The 16,193-nt window shown below is 57.9% G+C and overlaps 2 protein-coding genes across 2 annotated transcripts in view; one reads left to right on the top strand and one right to left on the bottom strand.

Annotated features, from left to right (window-relative positions):
* Positions 1-4,800: 4,800 nt before the first annotated feature.
* CHADL (chondroadherin like) lies at positions 4,801-14,697 on the top strand. Its single transcript, XM_047867859.1, has 6 exons — positions 4,801-4,817; positions 5,410-5,569; positions 6,119-7,819; positions 8,399-8,565; positions 9,434-9,632; positions 14,612-14,697. Exons 1-6 carry the CDS (start codon positions 4,801-4,803, stop codon positions 14,636-14,638), a joined length of 2,271 nt encoding a protein of 756 aa, XP_047723815.1. The 3' UTR covers positions 14,639-14,697.
* L3MBTL2 (L3MBTL histone methyl-lysine binding protein 2) overlaps positions 12,254-16,193 on the bottom strand; it is a 20,811-nt gene continuing 16,871 nt past the window's right edge. The window contains exons 15-17 of the mRNA XM_047867860.1: positions 15,805-15,870; positions 14,688-14,804; positions 12,254-14,302 (exon numbers count right to left, since the gene is read on the bottom strand). Coding sequence (XP_047723816.1) covers positions 14,190-14,302; positions 14,688-14,804; positions 15,805-15,870 — 296 coding nt within the window. The 3' untranslated portion in view covers positions 12,254-14,189. The remainder of the gene's footprint in view (positions 14,303-14,687; positions 14,805-15,804; positions 15,871-16,193) is intronic.

Below are 16,193 nucleotides of genomic sequence, written 5' to 3'. Positions count from 1 at the left end.
CATGGCCAAAGGGTCTCCCAAGCAGCACTTCCTGATAACAAGAACCCAGAAAGGCCTCTGGCCAACATCAGGAACACGGGTCAGATGCAAAGCTATGCAGTATAGGGTTGGACGACTGAGAGCCAACGCATCAGCTCTAGCCACATGCATACCACGGATGAATCCGGATGTCGGGTGAAGATCTTCAGCATATGCTTGTATGTGATAAACCCTGCATTCAGGGTGGGCGGTGGTCTGGGGATGGCAGGGGCCAGGATGGGGTGGAAGCACAGTTGTCTGCAACGTTCAGAGTGATCCTCATCCATCCATTTACCAGCCATAGTTTTTTTTAAGGAAGTAGAACACAAGAGCATTTAAAAAAAATTTTTAGGGGCGCCTGGGTGGCTCAGTCGGTTGAGCGTCCGACTTCGACTCAGGTCATGATCTCGCAGTTTGTGGGTTCGAGCCCCACATCGGGCTCTGTGCTGACACCTCAGAGCCTGCAGCCTGCTTCGGACTCTGTGTCTCCCTCTCTCTCTGCCCCTCCCCCGCTCACATTCTATCTCTCTCAAAAAATAAATATTAAAAAAAATAATTTTTTAAATGTTTAATTTTGAAAGAGAGAGAGCACGTGTACAAGCTGGGGAGGGGCAGAGAGAGGATCCCAAGCAGGCTCCATGATGTCAGTGCAGAGCTCGATGCAGGGCTTGATCTCATGAATTGTGAGATGAGATCATGACCTGAGCTGAAATCAAGAGTCGGACACTTAACTGACTGAGCCACCGGATGCTGCAACACAAGAGCATTTTCTGACACGCCAAAAGCACAAGCCACAAGGAAATTTGCCAAAATAGAACGTGAATAACAACCAAAAATCCCATGAGAACTGGCAAGGTGATAAAGTACAAAAAGACACTGTGACTTACATATAAGGGTTAGTGTTGAGAATAATACATCCAATTGGAAACCGGGCACAGGATATGACCAGAGTTCACAGGTGATGAAGTGTGAAAAGCAAACAACGTTACTGGTAATTAAGGAAATGAAAACAAAACCACAGAGGCATCATTTTGGACCAGACTGGCAAATGTCACGTAGAGGTGACATCAGGAAAGGAATGAATCTCCTACATTTTGTATGTCGCTGGAGGGATGTCAAACTAATAAAACCACTTTAGATAACAATTTGGCAGATACTAAAAAAGGTGAGGGTATGTGTAGCCTGTGACCTCAAATTCCATTTCTAAGGATCTACCTTAGAGAAACCGTTTTGTGTGTATATGAGGCGACAAATTATAAGGGCAACTTAATAAAGGATTCCAGGAAATTAATAACCTAAATGTCCACATCGGGAAAAGAATGGTTAATTACAGGGTGTGCATGCAATGAGATAATCAGCAGTTAAGGGGCGCCTGGCTGGCTCAGTCAGAGCACGCAACTCTTGGTCTCGGGGTTGTGAGTTCGAGCCCCATATTGGGTGTAGAGATTACTTAAAAGCTTAAAAAATTTTTTCTTAATGTTTGGCAGTGAATACAGCAGATGCAGGAGCTGTCTGCATTCATGTTAATAAACGAATTTCACTGAGCGCAGAGTGTGATGTGAGGCTCAAACTTTCATGAACCATGAGATCATGACCTGAGCCCAAGTCAGATGCTTAACCAACTGAGCCGCCCAGATGCCCCGATTGTATTAAGTAATCTCTACGCCCAACATGGGACTGGAACTTACGACCCCAAGATCAAGAGGCACATGCTCCACCGACTGAGCCAGCCGGGCACCTCTGCAATATATATTCTAAAATAATTCAGAGGGGCTCTTGGGTGGCTCAGTCAGTTAAGGACCCGACTCTTGGTTTCAGCTCAGGTCATGATCTCATGGTTTGTGGGTTCGAGCCCCACAACGGGCTCTTCACTGACAGTGTGGAGCCTGCTTGGGGTCCTCCCCCACTCTGCCCCCACCTGTTCATGCTCTTTCTAAATAAATAAGCTAAAAAAATAATTCAGAATATATAGAGTTCCTACAAGTTAATAAGACTATAGGAAAACGAACAAAAGGTTTGGGGGCTTCACAATAAAGCATATGAATAGGTGTTTACTTTCATTAGTCTTCAGAGAAACGCGCATTCGAATCATCCCGTAATGCTGTCCTACCCTCACTAGGATGGCTAAGGTACAAGACAGACCATAGCAAGCACTGGTGACAGTGTGGAGCAACGGAAGTCCCACACTGCTGGGAGAAAGTGTAAATCGATACAAACACTTTGAGAAACTTTGGCAGTATCCACTGAAGCTGAAAATAAGCATATTCTAACACCAGAAGTTCCACCTGTAAGTATATCCCGACAGAGACAGGTCTCGCCATGTTCTCCAAAAGACACACAAACATGGGAAACAGCACTCTCCACAATAGCCTCACCCTGGAAGCAACCCAAATGTCCAAGAGTGGAATGGATTGTTGCCTGGGTGGCTCAGTCAGTTAAGCGTCCAACTTCAGCTCAGGTCACGACCTTGTGTTTGTGAGTTCGAGTCCTGCATCTGGCTCTGTGCTGACGGCTCAGAGCTGGAGCCCGCTTCGGACTCTGTGTCTCCCTCTCTCTCTCTGCCCCTCCCCTGCTCGTGCTCTCTTTCTCAAAAAATAAACATTAAAAAAAAAAAAAAAGATGGAGGTGAGAATCCTCCGCCTAAGCAGGGAAGAATATTTTAGCACTGGCGTTGTTTAGAATCGTCAGCCAGCACGTGATGACAATAAAAAGCAAACCAGTGGGTCTCATTGCATTGAAGTTCCCTACGGACAGCACACCCCCTTATTGCCTGCATCTGGGGCAGATGGCTCTCCTACCTCTGCCCCCATGCCACTGCTGTGGACTATTTATGGAATGGAGTGCTGAAATGGTATATAAAGATGAAAATAAACACATTCTTAAAATATGCATCACAGATGAAGCCCACAGACATAATGTCGAATGGAAAAAAAAGCACCTAGAGGAGTTCACACTCAGTGATGCCACTGGCATGAGATCTGCTGAGTGAAATAAAGCACATGCAGAAGTCCGAGTGGTGTGGCGCCATTTCTGGTTCAAAACAAAACCAAACCCAAGCAAACTGAATAATGACAGAAGCAAATGCACCAGAAACATGGATCTGAACAATCCCAGGAGATGTTGAAGTTTGCTATGATTGAGATGAACTTTGCAAGTGTGTCCAGGAAGGTAAGTATTTGGACATTGTTTTTGCAGTATCGTTTGTAACAAAGTTGGAGGCGACCAAAATCTCCAAGATTACGGATAAGCGGAGTTGCCACCTGTGTACAACGGAATATTAGACAACAGTTGAAACACGACTAAGAAGAATCAACCAGGATCACTCCTGATAATTTGATGTTAGGTGAAAAAAAATTGCAGAATATTGTCTGTACGGTGTTAAACACTGTATATAAATGTGTGAAACAGAAAGGACTGAGGTAACCATTCTTGAGCACCTACTATGTTCCAGGTACCTTCCTGGACCCCCACGGCAACCCTGTGAGCTACTTACTAATATTGTTTTTCACAGAGCAGGGAACTGAGGCTAGTGAGGGGCACCCCGACGGGACAGCCCACAGCTGGGAGGGAGCCCAGGGCCGGGACCCACAGGCTGGCCGCTAGAAGCTCCCTGCCAGCCAGCCCGGGACCAGCTGCCCAGGCTGGGCTCTCAGGCCCGGGCCACCATCCGGAGCCCTGAGCCGGCGCCGGGCAGGAGGCCCTGTAACTCCAGCCGCCGCTCCCGCCCCTGCCCGCCCCTCCTTCACCTCGGCCTCCGGCTGGACTGCCCACAATGCCTCCCATTCAGCCCTGTCCCTGCTGCCAGGCCTGCGGGCCAGAGAGGGGGGCTCCCGCGGCATCCAGGCCGACTGGCAGTGTGAGCCGGACGGCATGGAGGGGTGAGTGTTTGGGCCCTGGGGGCAGAAGGGGCTGTTTAGAGAAGCTGAGGGGCTGCGGGCAAGCTCCTGGCCCTCTCTGGGCCTCTGAGGGCTTGGGGGACAGGGGCTATGGGATCTGCTGGGGGGAGAGATCCCCCGAGGGTGTCCCTGAAGCGGTTTCTGAGGAAGATGGTGAATGGAGTGCAGCTGCTCCAGCGAGCTCCCGTGGGCTAGTCCTCCAGGGCTTGTCTGAGAGCTCAGCAGGCCTCTGGGCCCTGGACACTTGTCCCTGAGGGATCTGCCCCCACGGGCCCCGTCCCCTGTCCACCCGGAGCCTCGGCCTCACCCCAGGCTCTGGAGGATGTCACCGGCCCCGGCCTTCTAGAAGACTGAACAACAGATGGTGACCATCGGTGAGCGGAGCTGGGGAGGCTGAGGGTGGAGGCCCGGCCCAGAGGCTGTGATGTGAGCTGAGAACAGAAGGAAGAGCTGGGTGAGTTAGGTGTCGGGTGGCGAGGAGGAAGGTCTGTCATGTGTGTTTATGGTCAGGGAGCCGAGGGTGACACTGGACAATTTGAGCACATTCCAGGTAGGATCAGGAGTCAGGGCTTTCCACCAAAGGCCGTGCAGAGATGCTGGAAGGTTCTCAGCTGGTGGCGTCAGGGCCCATCTGCATTTTGGAAAGTTCCCTCTGGTTGGTGGTGGGCAAAGCATGGGGTGGGGGAGCCAGGAGAGCCCTGGGGCACAGTCATCCCTAAGAAGTGACAAGCTGTGGGTGTAGTTGTGAGGCCAAGGGGTCCACTTGGGTAATGGGTGGAGAAGTTGGGGGACGATGGACAGGTAAGGGGACAGAGCTGCCCAAAGCACAGCCCAAGCCCGTCTGCTCAGCTCCCCCACCCCAGTCTGAACTGGAGCGGTGGCAAAGATGAAGGGACAACAGGGGCGTAAACAGAGGCCCAAGCCTCCTGCTCACCTGCCAATTAAGGCTCCCTGAGTCTCTCAGACCCAATACCTGGTCCCCCAAACCTTGCGTTACAAACTGGGGCCTGGCCTGGTTCCCCCCTGGCTGCCGGGCTGTCTTCTCACTGTGGGTGCCTGTATGCTCCCCGCCACCGTGGAGCTGGCACCACATCTGTCTGAGGCCTGGCTGCCTCTCTCTCTGCCACCCTGACACTGGGAGGCCCCAGCCTTCCCCTGGACCCCGGAGCCTCACCACAGCCCGGCACACCCTCTGAGCCCTTGGCTCATCCTCACATTCAACAAGTACTCATCGAGCCATGGGGCAGATAGATGGTCGAAGGGACTTGCCAGGTCTCCTTTCTGAGCCTCAGTTTCCTCCAGCGTTAAACCAGGCTGCGAATGGAGCCTCTGCCACACGGGGCGTCGTGAGGCTCAGGGCAATGACACTTTCCCTGGGGCCAAAGGAGAAAGACGTCCGAGGGGCCCTGGAAACAGGAGCTGGGCTTGGTGAAAGGACAGCGTGGGACATCTGCCCCCATGAACTGACCCTCCCTCCCCCTCCCAGGCCCCGGAGCGTCTCCTTGGTGCTGCTGCTTCCCCTGCTGCTGCCACCGGGCCCAGCTTGGCATGCGGCTGCCCAACGCTGCCCACAGACGTGCGTTTGCGACAATTCCAGGCGGCATGTCGCCTGTCGGCACCAGAACCTCACTGAGGTGCCAAACGCCATCCCTGAGGTCAGCGGGGTGGGGGGGGGGGGTGGGGGGGGGCAGGGAGGACAGCAGGGGGAACCTGGGTTGGCACCAGTGGATCTGTCACTGCCTAACTGGGAGACCTTGACAAGTCATTTTTCCTCTCCGAGCCTCAGTCTTCACGTCTGTAACACGGGAATAACAACCAACACTGGGGAGACGACCTAGTTAAAGTTCTATGTGTTTGGAACAAGTAGGTGACGTGTAAGATAAGTCCTGGATGAGCTACAAAGCCTGTGGGAGAGAACTGGAGAGAACAGGGGATATGCTGGAATAAGATACGGTCTCTGCTCTGTGGAGTCAGGAGCTAGTGGAGAGGAGAGAAAGTACATGGGCAGTGACAGCTCAATGTGAAAAGTGCCCAGGTGGCTAAGGAGGAAGGCTTCCTGGAGGAGGTGTCAGGGAGCAGGATGAAGAGAACGAGGGAAAGGTGTGGGGGAGAGGAGCGTCCACGTGAGGGAACGGTGCGTGCCAAGGCCAAGGTTGGCAAGGCGCGCGGGCCGCTCAGCCTCCCCCCTGCTTCTCCCCGCTCAGCTGACTCAGCGGCTGGACCTCCAAGGCAACGTGCTGAAGGTGATCCCCCCAGCTGCCTTCCAGGAGCTGCCTTACCTGACACATCTGGACCTGCGGCACTGCCAGGTGGAGCTGGTGGCCGAGGGCGCCTTCCGCGGCCTGGGCCGCCTGCTCCTCCTCAACCTGGCCTCCAACCGCCTGAGCTCCCTGCCCCAGGAAGCCCTGGACGGGCTGGGCTCACTGCAGCGGCTGGAGCTGCAGGGGAATATGCTGGAGGAGCTGCGGCCGGGCACGTTCGGGGCACTGGGTGCGCTGGCCACCCTGAACCTGGCCCACAACGCCCTCGTCTACCTGCCCGCCATGGCCTTCCAGGGGCTGACGCGCGCCCGCTGGCTGCAGCTGTCCCACAACGCCCTCAGCGTGCTGGCCCCCGAGGCCCTGGCCGGCCTGCCCGCCCTGCGCCGGCTCAGCCTGCACCACAACGAGCTGCAGGCCCTGCCGGGGGCAGCCTTGGCCCAGGCCCGCGCCCTGGCCCGGCTCGAGCTGGGCCACAACCCCTTCACCTACGTGGGCGAGGAGGACGGGCTGGCGCTGCCGGGCCTCCGGGAGCTGACGCTGGACCACGGCGCCCTGCAGGCCCTGGAGCCCAGGGCCTTCGCCCGCTGCCCGCGCCTGCACACGCTGGACCTCCGTGGGAACCAGCTGGACACCCTGCCGCCCCTGCAGGGCCCCGGGCAGCTGCGCCGGCTGAGGCTGCAGGGGAACCCTCTGTGGTGCGGCTGCCAGGCCCGGCCGCTGCTCGAGTGGCTGGCGCGGGCGCGTGTGCGCGCGGACGGCGCGTGCAGGGGCCCCCGGCGCCTTCGAGGCGAGGCCCTGGACGCCCTGAGGCCCTCGGACCTGCGCTGCACCGGAGGCAGGGCGGAGGAGGAGGAGGAAGAGCTGCTGCTGGCGGCCGCGCGGCCCCGCGCCCCCGAGGGCGCCTCCAAGGGGGACGACGGGGCGGCCGAGCCCTGCCCGCGGGCCTGCGTGTGCGTCTCCGAGTCCCGGCACAGCGGCTGCGAGGGCCGCGGCCTGCAGGCCGTGCCCCGCGGCTTCCCCGGCGACACCCAGCTCCTGGACCTGAGGCGGAACCGCTTCCCCGTGCTGCCCCGGGCGGCCTTCCCGGGCCTGGGCCGCCTGGTGTCGCTGCACCTGCAGCACTGCGGCATCACGGAGCTGGAGGCGGGCGCCCTGGCGGGGCTGGGCAGCCTGATCTACCTCTACCTCTCTGACAACCGGCTCTCGGGCCTCAGCGCTGCTGCCTTCGAGGGGGTCCCCCGCCTCGGCTACCTGTACCTGGAGCGCAACCGCTTCGGGCGAGTGCCGGGGGCCGCCCTGCGCGCCGTGCCCGGCCTCGTTTCCCTGCACCTGCAGAGCAACGCCGTGGACCGCCTGGAACCGGGGGACCTGGCAGGCACGCAGGCCTTGCGCTGGCTCTACCTGAGCAGCAACCGCATCGCCCAAGTGGCCCCCGGGGCAGTGGGCCCGGCTGGAGAGCTGGAGGAGCTGCACCTTGACAGGAACCAACTGCGAGAGGTGCCCACTGGGGCCTTGGAGGGGCTGCCTGCCCTCCTGGAGCTGCAGCTCTCGGGGAACCCTCTCGAAGCTCTGCCGGATGGGGCCTTCCGGTCTGTGGGCCAGTCACTGCGGCACCTCTTCCTGAACAGCAGTGGCCTGGAGCAGGTGGGCACAGGGCTACAGGGGGGGAAGGGAGGGGGGCGGGCCACAAGAGGCCTCATGCAGCGTGCGTTCACTCAACAAACCCTGCTGCCCCCACAGTGCCAGGCCTGAGGCTGGGGCGTGGTGACCCTGAGATAAGCCAGACACTACACCTGCCCCCCGCCCCCCCCCCCCCCCCCCCGGCCCAGGGAGCTTAGGGGTGGTGACAGACCGGGCAGATTTCGGTGCCACACAGGCCTGCCAGGGAGGGTACCGCCTAAGCATGGAGGAAGGAGGAATGTGGGTCCATGCGGTTGTTACACACTTTGAGGGAGGGCTGGAGCCACCAAGAGGACTTGCCTTTAGGGGGGCGTGTTCAGGCAGAGCAGAAAGAACCATGAACTGGGCCTCCGAGTGGCGTGCAAAGGGCAAGTGCTTTGGGATCAGATCAGCCTGGTCTCCATCCCAGCACGGCCCTTACTGCCCCGGCCACCTTGGGCTCTCCGCCTCCCCTCTGCTGGGAGAGCACGGGGCTACCTCCCGGGCCTAGGGGTGAGACGGGCCCGGTAGAAGCTCACGCCAAGGCCTGGCGTCTCCTTGCAGATTTCTCCCAGGGCCTTCTCGGGCCTGGGACCCCGGCTCCAGAGCCTGTACCTACAGAAGAACCAGCTGCGGGCCGTGCCTGCCCTGCCCCATCTCAGCCAGCTGGAGCTCCTTGACCTCAGCGGCAACCCCTTCCACTGCGACTGCCAGCTGCTCCCGCTGCACAGGTGAGCTCCCCACCTGGACACCCACCAGCTGCTCTCAGTCAAGCCCCCGCCCTCTTCGCAGGGCACCGTGTCTGTGCCAGCCTGCGGCTTCCGGGGGGAGGGTGCCGCCAGAGCCCCCTGCCCTTCCCGAGGGAGCCAGAAGTGCGTGAGGCTTGGGGTAGACTTGTCTGGGCCCGGATTCCCTCATCAACAAAGCGGGAATGAGATCCACCCAGCCTAGCGGGGGGTGGAACCTAACAAATACTTGTGGGCATGTCACTGATTTCATAGGAGAGCAGAAAGAACTCAAGTCCTTCTCTGCGATTGACTTTGGGCCTGGTGACTTCTCTGTGCCATTCCCTCATCTGTGAAGGGGATGACAGGAACTGTGTCCACCTCATAGGCGTTCTTTGTAAGACTTACCTTGTCGGGGTCCCTGGGTGGCTCAGTCAGTTAAGCGTCCAACTTCAGCTCAGGTCATGATCTCACCGTTCCTGAGTTCAAGCCCCACATCGGGCTCTGTGCTGACAGCCCGGAGCTTGGAGTCTGTTTCCGATTCTGTGTCTCCCTCTCTCTCTGCCCCTTCCCTGCTCGTGCTCACACTCTTTCCCTCTCTCTCTTTCAAAAATAAACGTTAAAAAGTTAAAAAAAAAAAAAAAAAAGGATTACCTTGTCAGCTAGCATATATAGGTCGATTTGAACATCGTCTGGAGCGCCCTAAGCCCTCTGTAACTATTTATTACTATTCCTATCCCCTTTTTACAGAGAAGGGATTTGAGGTTTGAAGTGACTCGCTCTGGGTCCCCTAATCAGTGACGGGCTGGGCCAGGGTTCCCTCCAGAGTGTGCCCTCGCTGCCGGTTCCTGAGGATCTCCTCTCCTCTCCTCAGGTGGCTCACTGGGCTGAACCTGCGTGTGGGGGCCACGTGTGCCAGCCCTCCCAGTGCCCATGGCCAGAGGGTGAAGGCTGCGACGACTGTTTTTGAAACCTGCCCAGGCTGGGCTGCCAGGAAGGCCAAGCGGACGCCGGCCGCCAGGCCCAGTGCCAGGAGCAGCCCCGGGAAGGGGAGACGGTGGAGAGCAGACAAGGTTGGCAGGTTGGTGGGAGGCCTCGGTGGGTGGGTCAGGTTCCAAAGCCCCCAGGGTAGCAGAGGTCTGACTTCTCTTGGTCCCAATTCATGTGGTTCCAGACCTGGGCAATGACTCTGCTGTTTCCATTCGGTCGTATCTGTCCCCGCTCCTCAGCTCCCCCACCTTTGGCCGGGCCCAGATGGGTCTGTGAGGAAACAACTGCACAATTTCATCCTGTGGGACACTGGCCTTTCCGATAAGCCACAGAATACCTGGACCCGACGTGTCCCTAAAAGTAATGCCACCGTCACTGTATTTGCCGGATCATCGTTGATCCCACAGTTTCCTGACCTCCAGGGCCCAGCTCACACCTGGGACAGAGAGAGCAGGAGCGCAGGGGCCGTCGTGGCCTCCCGCTGCTCGCCGGCCACGGGCTGCACCCCGCTCCGTGTCGTTCCATCACCCGCCTGACATTTATGCTCACATCCTCGAGCCCCCGGTTGTAGCCAAGTTACGCAGCACGTCAGAGAAGGGGGAGCCGGATCCGGGTACCCTTGACCGTGGGAACCGCTGCTGTGTGGTGGGGGGGGCAGTGGGGGCTCTAGGGGAGAGGCCGGCCCTAAGAGGGAAAATGAGAACAGAAAAGTGGGCCCTGGGGAGACGAAGGCTCAGCCTGCCTCTGGACCTGCGTGGTGAAGACTTGGGGGGCCTGGGGTCCATTAGAAGGTGTACCAGTTCCCAGGGGCTGCTGTAAAAAAGTACCACACACTGGGCGGCTCAGGCCAAGACGTTTTTGCCTCGCTGTTCTGGAGGTTCGAAGTCTGAGATGAGGGTGTCGCCGGTGGGGCTGTGCTCCCTCTGAAGGCTGCAGGGGAGAGCCTTCTGTGCCCCTTCCAGCCTCTGGTAGCCCCAGATGTCTCTCGGCTTGTGGTGGCACCATGCGGTCTCTGTCCGAGTTCATATGGAACCTCCCCGTCCCTTCATGTCTTCCTGCCAGATCCGAGTCCAAATTCCCCCTTTTCTTAAGGGCAGGAGTCATACTGGATTAGGACTCAACCTAATGACCTTGTTTTAACTTGATTACCTCCGTGAAGACCCTATTTCTGAGGTCTCACTCTGAGGTACATCTTCTTTTTGCGGGGGGGGGTGGGGGGTGGAGGTTACACCATTCGGTGTTCCTTGTGAGGTAGGCTGGGAGGAAGGAACTGCTACAACCCCAAGCTGAAGGTGAGCAATTGTGCCTTTGAGATCAGATCTGGAATTGGTGTCAATGACAGTGGCATTAATCTCGGCTGACACCCGTGTGGCAGGGACTTCCAGCTAAGGCTAACGAACAGCATCAGCGTTCCCTCCCGACAGCGGCCCCGGGGGAGGGCGTGTGGAGGCCGAGCTTGGCTCAGGAGCTGAGGCTGACGGGCCCAGCTGCAGGCCAGGGCTTGTTAAAAGGAAAGACCCCGCAATCCTGACTCCCTGTCCCCGCATCCGGGCTGCAGCAGGAATCCGTATGTCTGAGGCTGTCCCCTTCCTCCAACCCCTCGGACATGGAGATAATCGCCTGAACGCTAGCCCTGGCGTTACATAGGTCTTTCATTTTTATTTTGGCGGTTTCCTCCCAGGAATACAAAGGAATTGAAAGATAAGGGGCCCAGGGGTGCTTGGCTCAGGTGGTAGAGCGTGGGATTCGTTATCTTGTTTCTATGTTGGGTGTGGGGACTACTTAACAAAAGGGGGGGGGGGGTGGAGTGGGAAGAGAAGGGCCCTGACCTCAAGGGTCACACAGGGCCCTGAGCCCTCTTCTGGGCTGGGCGTGTTCACCTTGCTGATGGCCATGGCTGGACCACGCACGCCTTGGTCTCTTTGGAGGCCCCAAACTCTAGCGTGATGTCTGGCATGTGGAAGATGCTTCAGAAAGGAGAATGAATGAACGAGTGAATGAATGAATACCAGTTGTAACACAGCAGACCACCCTGGATTTAATCCCACTGCTGTCATTTTACTGTTGTGAATTTAAGAAACGAAGTTAGTATGATAAGCCTTCTCCTCATCCGTAAAATGGAGCTGACACGCACCTCAGGGCCCCTGTGAAGGCGAACTAAACTGTGTAAACGTGTCTGACTTAGCACCTGAGGCTGTTACGAATGGCAGTTCCCTTGCCGCCCCCATCCCTCGAGTAGAGCCAAGTGTCCAGACTGGGTGACGGGGGTGTGTGCGTTTGCACCCGGTCCAGTCCGCACCAGGGAGCCACTGCAGATCAGGCAGCAGTGGCACGAGGCGGGGAAGGGGTGCTTCAGGAGGATCTCCCAGCCAGCAGCCCCCCTGCCCCCAGGACTCCAGACCAGTTCCCTCCTAGGGCAACTGAGGTGCAAAGCTGGTCCCGTGTCTGGAGTGTAAGCATCTCCGAAGCCAACAGACACCTCCACCCAGGATGGAAGAGACAGATCTTTAGGCCCCAGCAACACAAGTTTCGTATTTTCGTGTCACGCGCTCACACTCACTGGGGTAACTTAGGACCAGGCCACTGGGGCAGACAAGGCACAGGCCCAGCCTCTGGGGAACTCAGGGTTTTGCAAGAGAGGAATGGCAGAAATGTAAAGGATCATCCAGCATGTGGTTGCTATGGAGATGGGCCACTCAAAAGATGACAGGCAGCATTTATTCATCGTCCTCCTGTGTGAAGCCAGCCTTCGTAATCGATACTGGGAGGTGCCCGATCACAATACACTCTGCTCTAAGAAACGGAAATCTGACAAACGACTTCAGGAAGTCCGGGGAGGCCAGTTGAGGGCTGGAATGGCAGCCAGACTTGTCCTCCACCCCTGCCATCCTTATTGGGGCACGCGCAGGCATCACTTCATCCAGGAAGGAGCTAAAGGTTATGATCCTATATGGTCCAGTTTCCCCAAAAGCCCCGGAGCTGGCCCTCCAAACTGCAGGGGCTTTGGGGGCGATGAGCTAGCTTCAGCTGGGAACACGACCCTGCAAGCCCTCCGTGGGTGCACAGCAGAGCCAAAGTGCATACCCAGGCTGTCTTCCTCCTGGCGGTGGGGTGGGGGGGTCTAAGGCCACTGACCCATCACCGCCCAGGTCTGGGGTGTAAGTAATAGCAGGGGAGGGCATGGCCCCTCTGTCCTTGATCTTCACAGGTTCCAAATCTAGTCACGTTCTGGGGAATGCAGGTTGCAGGGACAGGCCACTTTCTGGGCCTGGTTTCTACAGCGGGCGGGCTTTCCTAGTGCCTTTAGCAAAGGAGTCAGGATCAAATTCTCTCTGGAAGAAATGACTGGAAATCAGCTTCGCTTAGGCGGGTCACCCCATCTCTGGGGAAGCCCAAACAGCCCAGGTCCTGAACAAATGCACAGCCAGCACCCTACCCAGCAAGCACAGGCGGTGGCAGCCTGACCAGCTCAGAGGAGGCAGCTGGACGCCCACAGGAACCCACCTGGCAGCGCCTCTCCACCCAAAGACAGGAAATAAAGGTCAGCTGCCCCACCTTACGTTTGGGAAGAGTTATTGGAGAGACAGAGGGAGGGGACAGTTTCCAAGGAGGTTAACTGGGAAAAATGAAAGCAACTAAAATTTGGGCAGACACTAGGTGAACTTCTAAAATGTACTATCAGAGAGGGGCATGGACAGGAAAGGACAGGGAGCCAGGAAGCGTGTCCCGTTACCCTCATCTCCCTTCCTCCAGGGGCTCCCTTAGGGTCCCCTCAGCCAGCAGAGCTGACCACTGCCCCTCACCAAGGCCCCGCGACTCTCTCCCTGTCAACCAGGAGAAGGGCAGGTCCCAGCCGAGCTGGGCTCCGAGCAGGTGAAGCACAGCTCTGGCGGCCGTCTCCCTTCCGGCCCTGCTGCCTCTGCAGCCCCCTCCTCCAGCTCCCCAAGTGGCACAGGGGCCTGTGTGGTCCTCACCTCCCCAGGTCCCCGCTAGCCTACCCTGCCCTGGGGAGCAGACTCCACCTCTACACTGTTCTAAGAAATGGGGGTCAGTACTCATGTCAACAGCAAAAACAGGGTCAAAGTCATCCCACAAGTCACCGAAACCTGTATCCCGGTCACTGCTTCTTAGCTGCCAGGGCTGGGTGCCTGCACGGCTCCCTGATCTCCCTAGGGTGCGAGAGGCAGGGTGCCAACCCCAGAGGCGAGAGGCTGCTCCACGTGGCTGCTTTCAGGCACCCACGCCACCCACCACCAGCCCGCAACGGCCTCCCCCTCAGAGCTGCTCCAGGCCTTTATTACAGGACTTGCTCAGACACACACACCCTTCACGGACTTGTCTTGCAGTGTGACGGGGGGCAGCCCCCGACCCCGGCGGCCGAGGGGTGTGGTGGGTGTGGAGGGAGGTTGCTGTAGAAAGAGCTTTGGGAACTCTAGCTGGAGGAGACACTCAGAGACCAACGCGGAGGCCTCAGGCAGTGCCAGTCACTCAGGCCTCGCCAGGGAGGAGGACAGAGGTCCTTGGGGGCCTGGCCTTCACAGCACCTGGCAGAACTTATGCAAAAAAGGCTCATTCTCCCGACTAAAGTGGGGTGAGGGGCGGTAGCAACAGAGAAGCCCCGGGCTGGCTGTGGGGAAGGCTCAGTCGTCTGTCTCCTGTTTGATGTTCTCGATGGGAACAGGCAGCTCTGGACTCGGGGCTTTGTCAGGTGTGGCCATGTCTAGATGCTCTTCCTTCACACGCACAGCAATGACTAAAGAGGAAGGGAGGTGGGGAGGGCGGGGAGAACAGAGTGAGTGTGCGTGAAACTCTGGAAGGGCAGGGGGCTCAGGCTCTGGCTCCCTATGAAGGGGGGCCCTCAGGAAGTGGCGGGGAGGCGGGAATGGCGCCTTGCCCCTGCGGGGCGGGCCGCAGAGACGGAGAGGGCCCGGCTGGAGGTGTGCGGCTCCGTTCAGAGTCGGGGGTGGGTGTTTGGGAAGCTCTCCAGGCCCAGTGGTCCAACAAGGACTGCTGGGTGCCCAGAGAAGTCCCTTCACACTTGACTCTCCTCTTCTGTGCCCAGGTGGGGAAGGAGAAGGGCCGCCTCTGAGCACTGGCGCAGGCCGGCCCTGCCTTGATCCCGCCCGGGAGGCTCTTACTCTCTTCAGGAACAGGCTCCGATGAGATCTTCTCGGCGGCCTGCAGGTCGTCCTCCAGCAGGGGCTTCTTGGACCCCTGTCTGAGGGGCCGGGTCTTGCTCGGTGGTATTCTTTTCCCTTTGAATAAAAACAGAATTAAACCCAGCACAAGGCGGTATCCACGTGCGGCTTGAAGGCTGGGTCTCAGACAGCGGCGAGCAGGGGCGGTGACATCAGAAGAGCGACGCTGCCCCTCAGAGCTGTGTGCCCAAGGCTCAGAGAGGCTCTCTCCAGTAGGGGGTTAACACCACCCCGTCCTGCTTGCGGAGCTTCCTTCCCTCTTCCGGTCTTTCCTTCCTTCACCTGTGAAGTGACTTTCGCAGCCCCACTACTGTGAACGGTACAGGGTCTTCCCATGTGATCAAACCCAAACCCTCATACGACCTTAATCCCACACAGGGACCCCGTCTGTTTCCTCCTCATTTCTGGACAACCTCTTCTGTGTATGGTGCCACATCGTGGAGATGACCTCACGGCCACACGCCAGCGGCTCTGAAGGATGGCTTTACCTTCTCTCCTCCCTACCCTGCCCCACCTGCTGTCCCCTCAAGCTGAGCCCACACAGGGCTCAGGATCTGTTAAGAGTGGGGGTATCGCTTCTCGGCCTTTTGGCTAAGATCAAGTGTTAAGAGTGGGGCCTCGCCTAAGGAGAGGACACCAAAGTTCAGTGGCTGCCCTCTCACCCCTGAGTGTCACAAGGGAAGAATGACAGGCTTGGGGAGAAACCGCCACCCCCTCCATACCTCACACTTTCAAACAGCCGACGGGGTTGCAGCGACTCTGACCACAGGGCAGCAGAGATGGGGATCCCTCCCCCCTTTCTCGCTTATAATTACAATCTCTTGCCTCTTTTCCTCGCCATCCTGACCAGTGCCAGAGACTGAAGACTCCCTGTGTGTCCTCGGGTCCCTTAAGACATAGGCTGACAGGTATGTTGGGGCCAAAGGGCAAGGAAGAGGAGATGGAGGGATCGAGAAGAGTGCTACCTAAGTGGTGACTCCTGCTCTACATCCAGGGACACAGGCCCAGCTGGTCCCAGGCCCCACGCCAGCCCCGCCTGCTTCAGTGCATCACTTACTTTTCTTCCCAAACTGTTTCTTTTTCTTCTTCGTGGCCTCTTTGGCCTTCAGAGGTGTGGTCGGCTCTGTTAAAAGATGAGAGTAAGAGGTAAGAAGAGAGTTCTAAGAGAACAAGGTATAGGCACGTCCCAAGACCCCCTGCCCACCCCTCACTTGCCTCCCCTACACATGGGACACCCCAAGAAGGAAAGCCAAAGTTGGGCAATGAGAATGGGGGAGGGACTGGAGAGCAGCTGTCCCTTCTTCCCACCCTCGTCACCAGGGCTGCTCCGAGGGACCTGGGAGGTTTACCTGTGTGCACAAGGGCACGAGCATATGACAGAGTGGGCAAGATCAAGGAAGGCGCTCTGCAGGCCAGAGGGAGAGGGAGACAGAGAAGTCAGGAGCG

This window comes from Prionailurus viverrinus, chromosome B4 (genome assembly GCF_022837055.1).
Source record: "Prionailurus viverrinus isolate Anna chromosome B4, UM_Priviv_1.0, whole genome shotgun sequence".
Lineage (NCBI taxonomy): Eukaryota > Metazoa > Chordata > Mammalia > Carnivora > Felidae > Prionailurus > Prionailurus viverrinus.
Note: the sequence above shows the minus strand (reverse complement) of the source record. Positions and strands in the feature narration are given on the sequence as shown.